The sequence below is a fragment of the Dama dama genome, chromosome 16, assembly GCF_033118175.1.
Source record: "Dama dama isolate Ldn47 chromosome 16, ASM3311817v1, whole genome shotgun sequence".
Classification (NCBI taxonomy): domain Eukaryota; kingdom Metazoa; phylum Chordata; class Mammalia; order Artiodactyla; family Cervidae; genus Dama; species Dama dama.
Genome location: NC_083696.1, coordinates 1,021,941 through 1,035,965, shown reverse-complemented (window position 1 = coordinate 1,035,965; position 14,025 = coordinate 1,021,941). Strand labels below are relative to the sequence as shown.

The following is a 14,025-nucleotide window of genomic DNA, read 5'->3' as shown; positions in this document are numbered from 1 at the left end:
AAACCCAGCTCCCAGTACAATGCCTGTCCTGGCCTGGTCACTCTTCTCCCGCTCCGGTGGCCTCCCAGAGGCCTCTGGGCGCCGTCCGGAGCTGCAGGTTTCTCCACGGCCACCCCTCCAGGAGACTGGGACCCTGGGGACAGCGCAGACCTCCTCGGAGCCCTAGGCACTTGGATGGATCTCTGGCCTCTGCATTTCCTTTGGCTGCCCCTTCTCCCCTCCCTCTCCTCAGACACTCCTGTTCCCGGAAGTCTGCCTTAGCTCTCTTCTCTCTCCACCCTCCCGTGGAAGCCAGCTCTATCCCACTGCACAGTGACCTCACAAACCAAGGATGCCAGGAAGACCTCCCTCCTGAGTCCAGTCCCCCCTCCTGAGTCCAGTCCTCCCCCCTGAGTCCAGTCCTCCCTCCTACGTCCAGTCCTCCCCCGTGAGTCAGTCCCCCCTCCTGAGTCCAGTCCTCCCTCCTAAATCCAGTCCTCCCCCGTGAGTCAGTCCCCCCTCCTGAGTCCAGTCCCCCCTCCTAAATCCAGTCCTCCCCCGTGAGTCAGTCCCCCCTCCTGCGTCCAGTCCTCCCCCCTGTGTCCAGTCCTCCCCCCTGAGCCTAGTCCTCCCTCCTGAGTCCAGTCCCCCCTCCTGTGTCCAGTCCTCCCCCCTGTGTCCAGTCCTCCCCCCTGAGTCCAGTCCTCCCCCCTGAGTCCAGTCCCCCCTCCTATGTCCAGTCCTCCCCCCTGAGCCCAGTCCTCCCTCCTGAGTCCAGCCCCTTCTCCACACCACAGCCTTAGGAAGGGTTTTCAGTGAACCCACCGCTCTCCTGATCTTGCCCCAGTGCCCCCAGGAAACCGCTGACCAGCAGTGATGGGTGCCTTTGTGTCCAGGGCTGTCTCCATGCCGCTCAGTGGCCGCACTGCCCTTTCTCTCTGTCTCTGTGTCTCTTGCCTCCTCCGTAGGGGGCCCTCTGTGAAGCTGTCCAATCCCCATCCTCTCCAGGAGGGTAGCTCTCTCTGCTCCTGTCCTGAGAGATGAGGGCCCTCTGCGCCGCTCAGAACATCTCCTGCACAAATGAATCATTCAGCTTATTTATTCAGCACAACCTGTGGGGAGCCCACTTAGCGTGAGAAGACGTCAGAGAAGCAGAAACATCACCGTGTGAAGGAGGTCTCGCCACACCCCAGTGAGAGAGGCGGGCGTGTGTCTGCCTCTTTGGAGACGGGAAAGCCAGGGCATGGAGAACCAGGCCTAGGCAGGGGGTCAAATACCTTGACTGGGGCTACTCAGCCTTGAGATTTTCAGCATATATCCCCGAGTATCTGTCCCTCATAAACAGAATTAAAAGAGCGCCCATCTCCCTGGGTCACTGCAGGGTTTACTGGAGCCATATGTGTAAAGATTTTAGGAAACCAGGCATGGAATGAATGTTCTGTGAGTGCTGCTGGCATTAGCTGACAGTAGGACCCAGCACTCCAGAGTCATGTTTACACAGGATTTCCATTATTCCAAAATAATTATTCATCCTTGACACACTGAGGCTCTGCAAGCAACACGAGAGAAATACCCGCCGTCAGAGAAGAGACCGCAAAGAACGCTCATGGGCATGGGACTGACCTTGGCTTTTCTGTGCTCACGAGCGCAGACCACCTCATCCTAGACCTTGGGTCTCTGTCAGCAGCTGTGATGGGTGGGCTGGGCCTGGGGCACACCCAACCGGTGTGTTCTTCAGTGTCTGAGCCCCTATCCCCATTTGTATGAAAACTGGAGAAGTGAAAATGTCAAGTGAAATACCATTAAAAACAACTTGGAAACCAGCCTCAAGAGCATGTAGTACACCATATTTTATAGATGTGTGTTCGTGGCGAGGCCTCGTGGCAAGTAACCAGTTGTCTAGAATAACCTTACACAAAAGACTAAACGTGGTTTAAATCAAGTCAACATCAAAAGGACTGCAAACACTACAGCCACTGCAGGACGTACGAGGTGCCCAGACGTACAGAGTAGCCGAGAACGTCAAAGCCTGCGGGCCCCAGGGGCTCAGGCTGCAGCCTCCCGTCCATGACTTCCAGTAGCTCATGGAGGTTGAAGCACACGCTGTCACGATCCTCAGTCATCATACCTCCTGCGCTCTGAAGTCTTCACCTTGGGGAAGACACGTAGGATGCATCTGAGGTCACCTTCGGGTGCTGTGTGTGCCGCAGACTGAGGGGGCTGCAGGGGGCATGAGGAGCAGCCCTGGGAACCCTGTAGACGGTGCCCAGGCCTCGGCTCGCCTCTCGGCTCAGAGGTGGGCAGAGCCTGCAGGCCTGACCGCTGCCTCCTGCTGAAGCATCTCAGCTCCCGCACGGTGCCCTGTCCATCGGACTGGCTGAGTCTGCTTCTGCTGTGGTTATCTGCTTTGTTCCTGTGAGCGGCCGGACTGGAAGGCTGAGTTTTCCTGCTGTCAGGTTCTCGGGACACTGAGCTGCCCCCCAAAGCTCAGCCCCCCTCCACTCAGCCCCCCTTAGTGCCCAGGGTCCTTCCCACAGGGCTGTCACTCAGCAGACATTTACCCAGAGCCTACTGTGTCTAAGCTGGCATAGCCACAAGCCACCCGTGGGTCCTGGACTCTTGAAATATGACGAGTACATCTGAGCAGTTCATTTCAAAATCTCATTTAATTTTCTTCAATGGCTACGTGTGACTAGTGGCTACTCTATTAGACACTGCAGCTCTAAAAATAGAACAAGCCGTTAGCGCCCGGCCATTGGCTCAGTCCTGCGAAGGAGAAAGTGTGGCAGCCCATAATCATGCTAGGATGTGGTCAGTGCTTTCACGTCTAATAAGTGGAGACAAGCGTGATTTGTTCATTCGACGACATTCCTCGAGTATCGCTCACACCCAAGGTTCCCTCAGCAGCTGTGGGAAAGGCAGCCGATGCCTGGTAGAGGCTGACGGCAGCGCTGAGAAACAGGAGTGAGGGGCGCGATGCTGACACGAACGCCAAGCCCTCGGAGGAGCCCGGACCTGCCCGTGGGTGGTGAGGGCCAGCCCTAGCACCAGCCGCGTTCATGCCTGGGGCTTCCTTTTGGCACCAGATGGCCACTTTTCCCTCAGACTCTCCTGCCTGCTCTGTCCTTCTGGGGCATTCCAGGACCGCGGGAGATGTTTTTTAGAAACATATGTATCAGTGGACGTGAGCCCAGATGAGTCTGGAGGAGGCTGCAGCTGGGAGGCAGGCTGGCTTCTCCAGCTCTTGGACCACAGCCGCCACAGGTGGGAGAGGAGCAGACACCGCGCTTCCCGAGCTGGGCACGTCCTGTCCTGCTCCCCCCCCAGCAGACACAGGGTCCACGTCTGTCCTGCTCCCCCACCAGCAGACACGGGGTCCACATCTGTCCTGCTCCCCCCCAGCAGACACGGAGTCCACGTCTGTCCTGCTCCCCCCCCAGCAGACACGGGGTCCATGTCTGTCCTGCTCCCCCCCAGCAGACACGGGGTCCATGTCTGTCCTGCTCCCCCCCAGCAGACATGTTCCACATGCAGGCATAGGAGGCTCCACACTCCCCTGTGCGTGTCCTAGGGTTTCCTCCCAAGGCTTCACTTGGAAATATTTCAGATCACTGGGTATCGTCGATCAGAACGTGTCTGCTGATCAGAGGGGGTCTTCATCCCGGCCCATGCAGCCACAGCGTCTGAGTTTCCCTGGTGGCTCAGACAGTGAAGACTGCCTGCAATGCAGAGAATGCAGGGTCCATCCCTGGGTAGGGAAGATCCCCTGGAGAAGGAAATGGCAACTCACTCCAGTATTCTTGCCTGGAGAATCCCATGGACAGAGGAGTCTGGCAGGCTACAGTCCATGGGGTCACAAAGAGTTGGATACAACTGAGCGACTAACACTTTCACTTAATCCAGGAGTTATCTGACACAAGTAGAGTGAAATCTGGCCTGGGGGCTGGGTTGTCATGCCTAAAATTGATACCAGGAACTCGCAGTCTGATTTTGTTTGTAGGTGGAGCACAATTTTATTTATAGTTTACATTAGTAGCTATAAAAAAAAAAAAAAAAAAAACTTGAGCATCAAACCATGTTAAACTGGCAGAAGACACTGGAAGCTTGAGGCTGACTAATTCCATCTGGAAAAAATGAATCCAGGTGGTTTACAAGATGTAGGAGAAGGAAATAAAGCCAATCCAGGTTAAAAAGAAAAGGCAGTCTCCATTCTCCTGCTCTGAACTTTACAATCCCATCATCTCAGGTCTGAGTGTCTGGGAGTTTGGGGTAGCAGAGAGGGGAGAACCAGCAAGAAGTCCACTGTCATGCTGGATTCACACTGGTGTGGTGGGTTCATACCTGTAAGCTGGGTTCATACCTACATGCTGGGTTCACACCTGCATGCTGGGTTCCACCTGTGTACTAGGCTCACACTAGTGTACTGGGATCACACCATCATGCTGGGTTCACACCAGTGTGCTGGGTTCACACCATCGGCAGACCTTCCCATTGCCCAGTGCAGGTGGGCCATTCTGAGTAACGTCAAGGTTCGCTGGTGTCCCATCATTGCCTGCATCTGTATGGACCTGAGGGTGACAGCAGGTCGGCTGTCTGTTCCAGTGAACACCTGCTGTGCAGGTAGCTTTGATTCAGAGCAAACACACTGCAGGTTGTTGCTGAACCGCGAAAGACACCAGGATTCTTGGCCTCCGGAGGAGAAGAATTCAAACCAGGGCCAGAGACGAGGCGTGATCTCTTTGACCCCTTCTGATATCTATGTGAGAAGCTTTCTCTATCTCTGTTATACTTTAATAAAACTTTTTATTACACAAAGCTCTGAGCGATCAAGGCTTGTCTCTGGCCCCGGATTGAATTCTTCTCCTCTGGAGGCCAAGTTTCCCGGCGTCTTTCATGGTTCAGCAACAACCTTTCAACACCCAACAACTTGTTGATGGACAGAGACAAGAGAGAGGAGATTTCGGGAGGTAACAGTAGTCCTCGTGAGCCACAAGTTCACCAACAGAGCCCAGAAGGACAAGACTACTTATTGCTACACTCACTGACTTATTCAGATAAACACAGAGTGAATACATCAGCAAGTCCACTGAAATCCAGGATAACATCTGGAGGAGATGGGTTGGAATGGAAGTTGGACCTGACCAGTTGTCAGAGGTTGAAACCAGGAGGATATGGTCATTCATGCAATGGAACATTTGTCCGGGATTATCAACACAGCTTCTCCCCAAATCCACGTAAATGTTCCCATAAAAGAAATCTCAGATATCTGTGTATTTCCTATTAGAAACACTCTCTAGACCAGTATGTGTTTCCTTCAGCTTCTCTGATTACAATAAATATTATCCTGGGGTTGATTGTTGTATTTTTAAGAGATGAGAACAGTCAAGTGGCAGAAGGCCCATCACACTAGGTTCACGTGGAGGCTCTGCCGCCTTCTCTTTGCCCATCTCGTGCCTCCCGCCCCCCCTGTGTCCTCCCCACTGAGCCTGCATCACCTTCTCAGGTGCAGCCGTGGTCGCGTTATGGATTGCATGAGAGAACTCAGTAACTCCTGCTTGCTGCACTCAACCCCGAGTCCCTGAGCAACCCACAGGCTGGTCCGACCCCACCCAGCTCTCAGGTCCCCATGCTCACCCCCAGGCATCTGTGTATGGCCCTCCAGGCCCATCTCTGGGGCCTCTCCCTGGGGACACCCCAGGCCCCTTGACGCATCACCCCTCTTCTTGTGACGTGGTCCCCTCTCTGCATTTCAATCACATGTCTGTCACTCTGGGTCTATTCACTCAACAACTACTTGATAAGTGCCCCTGGCCCCCGGCTGCTGGGTGCACCGTGGTAAATAGTGACCAGAGGTCCTAGAGCAGAATTACCACCAGGGCTGAGTCCTGTTGGACCAAAAGTGACCTGAAAAGTGGATCCTCGCCCTCGACCTCTGAGTCTGCTGCCCAGCACAGGCCAGCACAGATGGGGCTGCCAAGATATTGACGCACTGGGTGGGTTTTGACTGAATGAATTCCTGGGCCCAAAAGTAAGCTGATCATGGTTTGCGGGTGTTCAGTGATCAGCTATTAGTTGGGGTCACACACCTCATTTTACACACATGGAATAATCACCCACAGCAATTTTCCCTGTATGTCTTTTCTCCTCATTCCTTGCAGTACACACACACACACACACACACACACACACACACACACACACACACACACACATAGGATTTCCAAGAAGAAAAGGACTACATGTAGCACTTTGGAGAATTGCTCTTTTTCAAGGAAAGGTCATGAGTGCCTACCCTAAGAGTCTTACCCAAGTTTGGGCAGTGCTGGATGCTAGATAAGCCGAGTGCTGTCTGCAGTGCCAGGGTGGGGCTGACAAGTTCTGTAGACTTTGAAACTTGTTCCCATTGATAGATGTTATGGTCCTCTTCTCAGAGTGGTCATTCTCTCTACAGATACAGTATTATCTTGAGAATATTCACATCCAAATATATCCAGAGCTTTTCCACAACATTTATATTTTCATATTTCACAAAATGTATATGTATTAATGCAGCATGCAGAACTAATTCTTATTTCTATATGCATGGGCTTCCGCTGTGGCTCAGCTGGTAAGAACCCGCCTGCAATGTGGGATACCTGGGTTTGATCCCTTGGTTGGCAAGATCCTCTGGACAAATAGTCTACCCACTCCAGTATTCTCGCCTGGAGAAAGCCATGGACTGCAGTCCATGGGGTTGCAAAGACTCGGACACGCCTGAGCAACTTTCACTTTCTAAATGTGTATGACACTCGGGTGCACTTGGGTGTATTTGGGGAGGCAGTTAGTAAACTCATGTTGTCAGTTACGGGGTGATGCGCATGTGCTTCATAATGTCCTCGGGGGCGCTGCGAGGGTTCCCAGGCTATCACAGGGACAGTGCTGACGGGGGACTGAGAGAGGAGACCCCCGCCCGCTGGGTTTCCATGTGTCACTGCTCCATGCACAGGGGCTGCACATGTGTGACCGCCCGTGTGCACACACCCTCTCTGCATTTGTGCTGAACCCCAGCCTTTCCAACCACGACTCCCGATGCCCCGACACTCGGCGACAGTAACTCAGGTCTTCTCTTTCTCTCTCTCTAACAGCGTGTATGGTTGTCCCTTGGCTAAAAAAAGAAAAACACAAGACAAACAGCCCCAAGAGCCTGCTCCCAAGCGGAAACCGTTCGCGGTGAAGGCGGACAGCTCGTCGGTGGACGAGTGTTACGACAGCGATGGCTCGGAGGACGCGGACGAGAAGGAGGAGGACGAGGACGAGGAGGATGAGTCCGATGAGGACGAGGAGCAGAGGGAGGACGAGGAGGAGGACGAGGACGGGGACCGCGAGGACGAGGAGGAGGACGAGGAGGACGAGGACGAGGAGGACCGCGAGGACGAGGAGGAGGACGACGAGGACGACGAGGAGGAGGACGAGGACGACGACGAGGACAACGGTAATCCCCCGGGGGGCCCGGGGCCCGCGAGCCACGGCCCTGGGCTCAGGCGGCGGGGCAGCGCCGGGAGGCACAGCGGGCAGCGGGGCTCTCACCCTCCGTTTAGAGAATTTCCGTCGAGCATCCCTCAGACCTTAGGTGCCGTTTCAGTCAAGTCGTTATTCAGATTGGTCATCCCCAAATTTGCTGAAACGTCTGCGGTGTGCACGTTTGTGTAGCTTAACCGCTTTCATCCAGAAAGTTCAGTCTGCGTTTTCCCAGCAGCTCCCCCTGAGAGGTCCCGCCCTGAGCCACTCTGGGGGCGGTGGGGCGGACATGGCCCAGCCCGCGGGCCGCCCTGGGAGCTGGAAGCGCGGTGTGACCCCTGCGCACAAGCTGGTGAAGAAGGTTTAGTCCTTCGGCTGCCAAGGCCTTGTGTTAGTGACCAGCAGGTAGGGGTCCAGGAGGAATGCGACTCTGTGAAGTGATGGATTAATCCATCGTCTGCTTCCGTGTGGGAGAACCATGTTTCTAATCCGGTGAGACCGACAGGTCAGATGCCCACTGTGCTGGGTGGTGGCATCTTTGGAGCAATAAACTTCAGATGGCTTTGCTTTTGTATCCAGTTTTCTGTTAGTGTCAGACGCAGAAAGACCAGAGTTCAAATGCCAGTCCTTTCTCAGAAGTTGTCTCTTTTCTAGAGAGAAGTAGGTTTCTGAAGAGTGTAGTTCTAGTCTTGACTGCCTTGGAGTTTGCCTCAGAGAAATGGCAAACCACTTTAAAAAGTAACAGGAATCTTTTTTTTCCCCTTATGCTTCTTCATTGGGCTCAAATCTCTTCAAGAGTCTGAATTCTGAGAAACGCTAATTTTCCAACACAAAGGACAGCAGTTTCCATCAGTGGAGAGAGATTTTTCTTAGATCCTGTAGATGTGAGTAGGTTATTGCTAATCCATGGTGTGGACATGAATCAACATTCCTCCTTCAGATGTCATACAAGTTAGTTCCAGGAAACCTGACTTTTGTGAAATAATCCTCGATTGCTCTCATGAGTTAGGTCCTTATGAAAAGACCTTATGAAAACAATTAGACACATTTACATGGATAATGCAGGCGTGCCTACAGGTACCTGTATACACACACACACACACACACACACACACACACACACACCCCTCATGGATTGGAACGGGGTCTCCCCAGCTTATTCTCCTTGTCTCATGGTGCAGAGGCAGCCTGGGCATCAGCATGAGGGCACCCTACATGCAGACACCACTCGCTCTGCTGGACAGACTGTCATTAGTGAGAAGATGGAACTTCCATGCTGAGACTTAAAAACAGCAGCTCTGGGTCATAAAATAGTGGAATGGGAAAGTTGGAGATCTGACCAGTTTGGAAAATTATTTCTGGACTCTGTATTCAATGTGTATTACTCTGGGTGAAACCATCCATTGTTGAGGCTGATTCATGATTTGCAGCTTAACCGCGGCTTCGTATGAAGATGGTATAAGATACTGCTCTTCCCTGCTCTTGCTCTGTGTTTCGAAAGCAGTAGACATGAACATCGAAAGTTGCAAAAGTTTGGGTGCCTGATGGATGAGGGTGGGAGAGATGTGCGCATACGGGCGCCTCATCTATCCAAGTGTCTTAATCAGAGTGTAGACTTGGCCCTCCATTTGCTAGGATTAGACTGACAATTTTAGCTTATCTAGGGCTACGGTTTAAATAATCTACTTTAAAAATGCAAAGTAACATATTTTGCAGAAGTGAACAGAGCCTTATTGAAGCAATAGGCTTTAGCTTGTGACTGTACTGGGTTTGTTTAATCAGACTTGAACACTTAGAATTGCTTTAAAAAGTGAGAAAGCAAAGCTAGAGAGAGTTTTCTAGGAAAAGTCAAGTAAGTGGGCGTAAAAAAGGTTCATGAAACAGTTGCATGATTATAACATCTGACCACGTGCCATCACCTGGCAGCCAGCACTCAGTGCTCTGCAAACATTGAGTCCATGTCAGAGGCATGTAAGGAAGTTCCAGAAAGAAAAAGCCCAGCAGAAGGATAAATGATCATCTGCTGGCTCCTGGTGTCAGAATTCATGCTCAGCTCTGGATTCCCCAGCTAAGCCCCTTTTAGAATCATTGATTGCGTGAACTTCAAAGGAATCAACTAGAGCTACCAATGAGAGGTTCAGCCAGGCTGCCCATGCTGTGGGTCACTGGGCCACCTCTTCTGTTATAAGACAAATATGTCAGTTTGACCAAAAATTTTGACAGTAAAGTGTAATCAGTTACTCCCTCTTGGACAGGCTCTCATCAAATCCTACATCCCAAAGAGTCGTTAGCTCAAAGATGGCCCATGTGATGGACCCTGCACCGAGGTTAGGTTATGTTAAGCTCTGGGTGTCACAGGCTCACCTGATTTCTAAGTCAAACAAATGCATCCTTCCTAAGAAGAGCCCACTTCCGAGGCCTGGTTCCTGGAGAATGTTCCACAGAGCTTCTCTGTTCTAGAGAGAAGTCTCCACTGCAGGAGCCCGTGAACAGGCGTCCCAAGACCCCATCTACCCACGTGAATACCTGCCAAGTGGACTGAACAGCAAGAGTTTCCTAACCCAGGGCCAGGAATTTTCAGGAAGGTTGGACCCCAGGAGACATAGCTGGGCTGATGAATCATGTCTTTCACGTGATCAGACTCCTAGCTCTGTCAACTTAGGACAGGCAGGCTTTGAAAGGCATGTGCCCGCCCGGCTCCTGTTTCCCTGTCCTCCCCGTGTGCATTTTGGTTTACCTGATGGCTGAGTTTGCCGGGATCACCACCAGCCAGTGTGAGTTCTGCCCCCAAGGCCGCATCTGTAACGTGAGGAGCTCAGTGTGATTGCAGGACAGCCTACATAGCGCGTGTTCCTCCCCTCCGTGTATTGGCAGAAACTGGGCATTTCTGAAAAACTGGGGAAAGTGCCCCTGTGTCTGGTGACCGGGGCGCTGGGTCAGCATCTCGAAGTCGCACTTGCCTGTCCTGGTTGACACTCCTGGTGACCGTTGCATCGCCAGCCGTCAGCAGATTTTCTCCAAGGGGGGCCTGAGCCTCTTTCTGAGCCAACAGCGCGGACAGTGACTGGTGGTTAAGAGAGGAGGAAGCAAGGCAGGCAGCGTGCAGGGCCGGGGGCCTGGGGGGCACCATGGGGCTGCCCAGGAGGCCTGTCCACACCAGCCAAGGGCCCCCGCCAGAGGAGACCAGGGCTGCCCAGGAGCTGCAGGGATGAAGCTGAGCTGCCCTCAGCCTCAGCAGTGGGTATTAAACCCCAGGCTATTTCTACCAAAAGGATGCTGTTTTCTTTCCCCACCTCTATTATAAATTGAAATGTGGAGTTTACTAAGAGGTTTTGTTACAGAGAAAACAAACATATACAAACCACCAAGTTATTACATAGGCATCCACTGATTACAGAAGAACTGTTATAACTTGCAAATGAGGTGTTTATTTTAATTCTGAGACTCCTCCGGCAGTGTAGTCACACAGGAACCAAAATATCACTAATAATATACATTTCCAGTCAGTACAGTCGTGTGCGTACAGTGCATGAGCTTCACGGTGATTGTGTAAGACAGGCGGGGTAGAAACTGCTTCCCTGTCAGTGTGCTAATGAGACAGACACTGAGGCTCATAAAGACTGGATTGTTTTCAGTAAGAGACAGGTGTGTGCTTAGACTCTGCTGGTGGGTTCTCTTTCTTCAGAACTCATGTTCTTTTTATCACATTTTGCCTGTTTCAACAACAGGAAAGGCTAACTGAGTAATTCATTTCAGATTACATTAGATTCATAACTAATTAACCAAAATTATATTTTGTCCAGTCAACCTATCGTAGGCTGGACTTTTGCATGAAGAATTTTATTTTCAAATGCATATGGTGGTTTAAGTCTGTAATTATCAGATTAAAGTTCCCTTGTTATCCTAAAGTTAAGCAAATTATTATCCAGGGGTTGTAGATTATAATAGCAGATTTGTGCATGGTATAGTCAGTACCTTTTCAGAGTCTCATGATTTGAGACATAGAGATTCAGCGGTTATTTAATGCCTGGTAAGTCATGGTCTATTTTCATAGTATAGCCATTTAGCCCACTAAAATGAACACATCTTTAAATAATAGATACACACATATACATGTGTATAAAATAAGCATATGCATCTATGTCACCTTTTGAGTATATGTGGTATCTGCCTACTGACAAGAAAGAGATTCCGTGAGGAGGAATAGAGGAATGTGCTGTCCAGATGAGAGAAGGCCCTCACATCCACTGTCATCTTTAACACTTAATCATTTCTTAATATATTTTGTTTCCAAAATACATTTGTAAATATGTAAAGTTCTTTGTTTGCTTACCCTTTAATTGAATCTTGGGACTGTCTTGACAATTCAACTTTGAAAACAGTTGATTTGACCAATTGGGTCAAATTAAGTGAAGATGCAAACACCTTCCTTTTCTAGAGATTTCCTGGCTTCGTGTTCTGTGTATGAATCAGCCAAAGATGTGTATGCATGCCTGGAAGTTCATGTCTGAGAGGACTTGAGTGGTTGGAAGGGAGTGTGTGCTGAGGGTGTGTGTGCTGAGGGTGTACACGTACGCGGGCTGCTCTGGGCAGGGGAGCAAGCCGGGTGTCGGGGGCGGGGGGCCCGTGGGGCTCAGGGACCGGTGTGCTATTGTCAGGCGGCACAGCTTGCCCCGTCTCCCACCGAGGACCCCCTCACAGGGGGTGGTCAGTGCCCCCCGCTCTGACTCTGGGCTCTGTGTGCACCACCCGCCTCCACACGTGGTCCCTGACGCACTCCAGCCGCTCCGCAGACACTCATCTGTCTTTGAAAGGAACTCGAGACAAAGCCCACCCCCACAGAAACAACTTTTTTAAATTGCCCAGTTTTCAGGGTGCTTTTTCTTTCATGCAGGGTAATGTACTGGGTGTCACATAATTAAAACATCATGACAACTTGCGATCAGTGGGCTTGAGTTTGGGGCTTCCCAGGCGGCTCGATGGTAAAGAATCCTCCTGCAATGCGGGAGATGCAGGAGACTTGGGTTCAATCCCTGGTCAAGAAGATCCCCTGGAGGAGGAAATGGCAACCCACTCCAGTACCCTTGCCTGGAGCATCCCATGGACAGAGGAGCCTGGCGAGCTACAGTCCGTGGGGTCACAGAGAGTCAGATCCGACTTAGCTACTGAGCACAGGCACACACAGGCTTGAGCTTCCCGAAGACGAGGACGGAAAGAGGAGGTGAGGGTCTCCCACTGTGGCCCCTGAACCTGCCTCTTGATGTGGAGCTCGCACTGATTAGCCAAGTACCCTCTCACATCCTTCCCAGGAAATGGCCCTGATGAGGGAAGTGGGTTGGAACGCAGACAGACTGTGAACATCAGAATTAGCCCACCAGCTTTCTCCCGCAGTCAGCAGAAAAAAAAAAGCCATGCATTCTGAGATCAGCATGGAAACCAAGATGTGTTTAGAAGGCAAGGTCTCAACTGTTCACAGTTGGGAGAAAGAATATAACTTTTTATCTTAAAAATTAATCTCCCCCTTCATCCATGAACATGTTATATTAGGAAGCTTAGTATTCAAATATGGTGAAGCGTATGGCTCTACCACTTAGAAATGAGTGAGGGCAGAATTAGACATTTCTAGATATCCGTCTGTGATAAAAGTTAACTTTCTTCTTTCAAGCTAATTTTACAGAATTAGAAAATATAATTATATCTTATATTTCATGAATTTTCAGATGCTTCAATACAAACCAGAAAATTTGCTAACAAAGTGAAGTCATGTGCGTTTGAGTTTCCATCAACATGTGTAAAGTATGGGAAAAATCTTTTTACATAATAATGAGAAATGGTCGATGTAAGAGAGTAGATCTAATGTGTCTTTACTCGATCTGTTTTTAAAGTCCACTTGGAGGGATAACCAGCTTCTGTCTTTGTCTTCAGTTCAGTTCACTCATTCAGTCGTGCCCGACTCTTTGCGACCCCATGAACCACAGCACACCAGACCTCCCTGTCCATCACCAACTCCCGGAGTTTACCCAAACTCATGTCTGTTGAGTCAGTGAAGCCATCCAACCATCTCATCCTCTGTCGTCCCCTCTTCCTCCTGCCCTCTTTAATTTTTATTCCACCTGCTAGACTGGCAGGGTGTGAAGCAAGGTGGGAAGGCACATCCTGACACGCTAGACACGTGTCTGTCTCTCCCTGGACTTCAGTCTGGCATCCAGAGGTCAGGATGACAATACCAGCCCTTTGCTCACCTAACTGCCTGCTTGCAAAGCCTAAAGCAGGTGCCATACAGATTGAGGCTGGAGAGAGGTGAGCGGTCCAGAGTGGCCGTGTAGCAACAGATTCAGGTAGTTTTTGCAAGAAACTAGGCTCCTGGGCACAAACTCAAGCCCTTCTGTGATCCTGAGCCCAAGGTCCGTGGTGATGCGGAGCAAACATGCTGTGTCCATCAAGGCTGAGTCACCTTAAAAGACTCAGAGCACGGTGACAGCTCAGTGCAAAAAGTGGAGTGAGTTTCCCGTGCAACAGAAGTGCACAGGGCTCCACGGGGACCCAAAA

The 14,025-nt window shown here is 51.0% G+C and overlaps 1 protein-coding gene across 1 annotated transcript in view; it reads left to right on the top strand.

The window, feature by feature from the left end:
* Positions 1 to 14,025, top strand: part of MYT1L (myelin transcription factor 1 like) — a 387,004-nt gene that overhangs the window by 272,839 nt on the left and 100,140 nt on the right. The window contains exon 8 of the mRNA XM_061163968.1: positions 7,104 to 7,450. Within this exon, the coding sequence (XP_061019951.1) occupies positions 7,104 to 7,450 (347 nt within the window). The remainder of the gene's footprint in view (positions 1 to 7,103; positions 7,451 to 14,025) is intronic.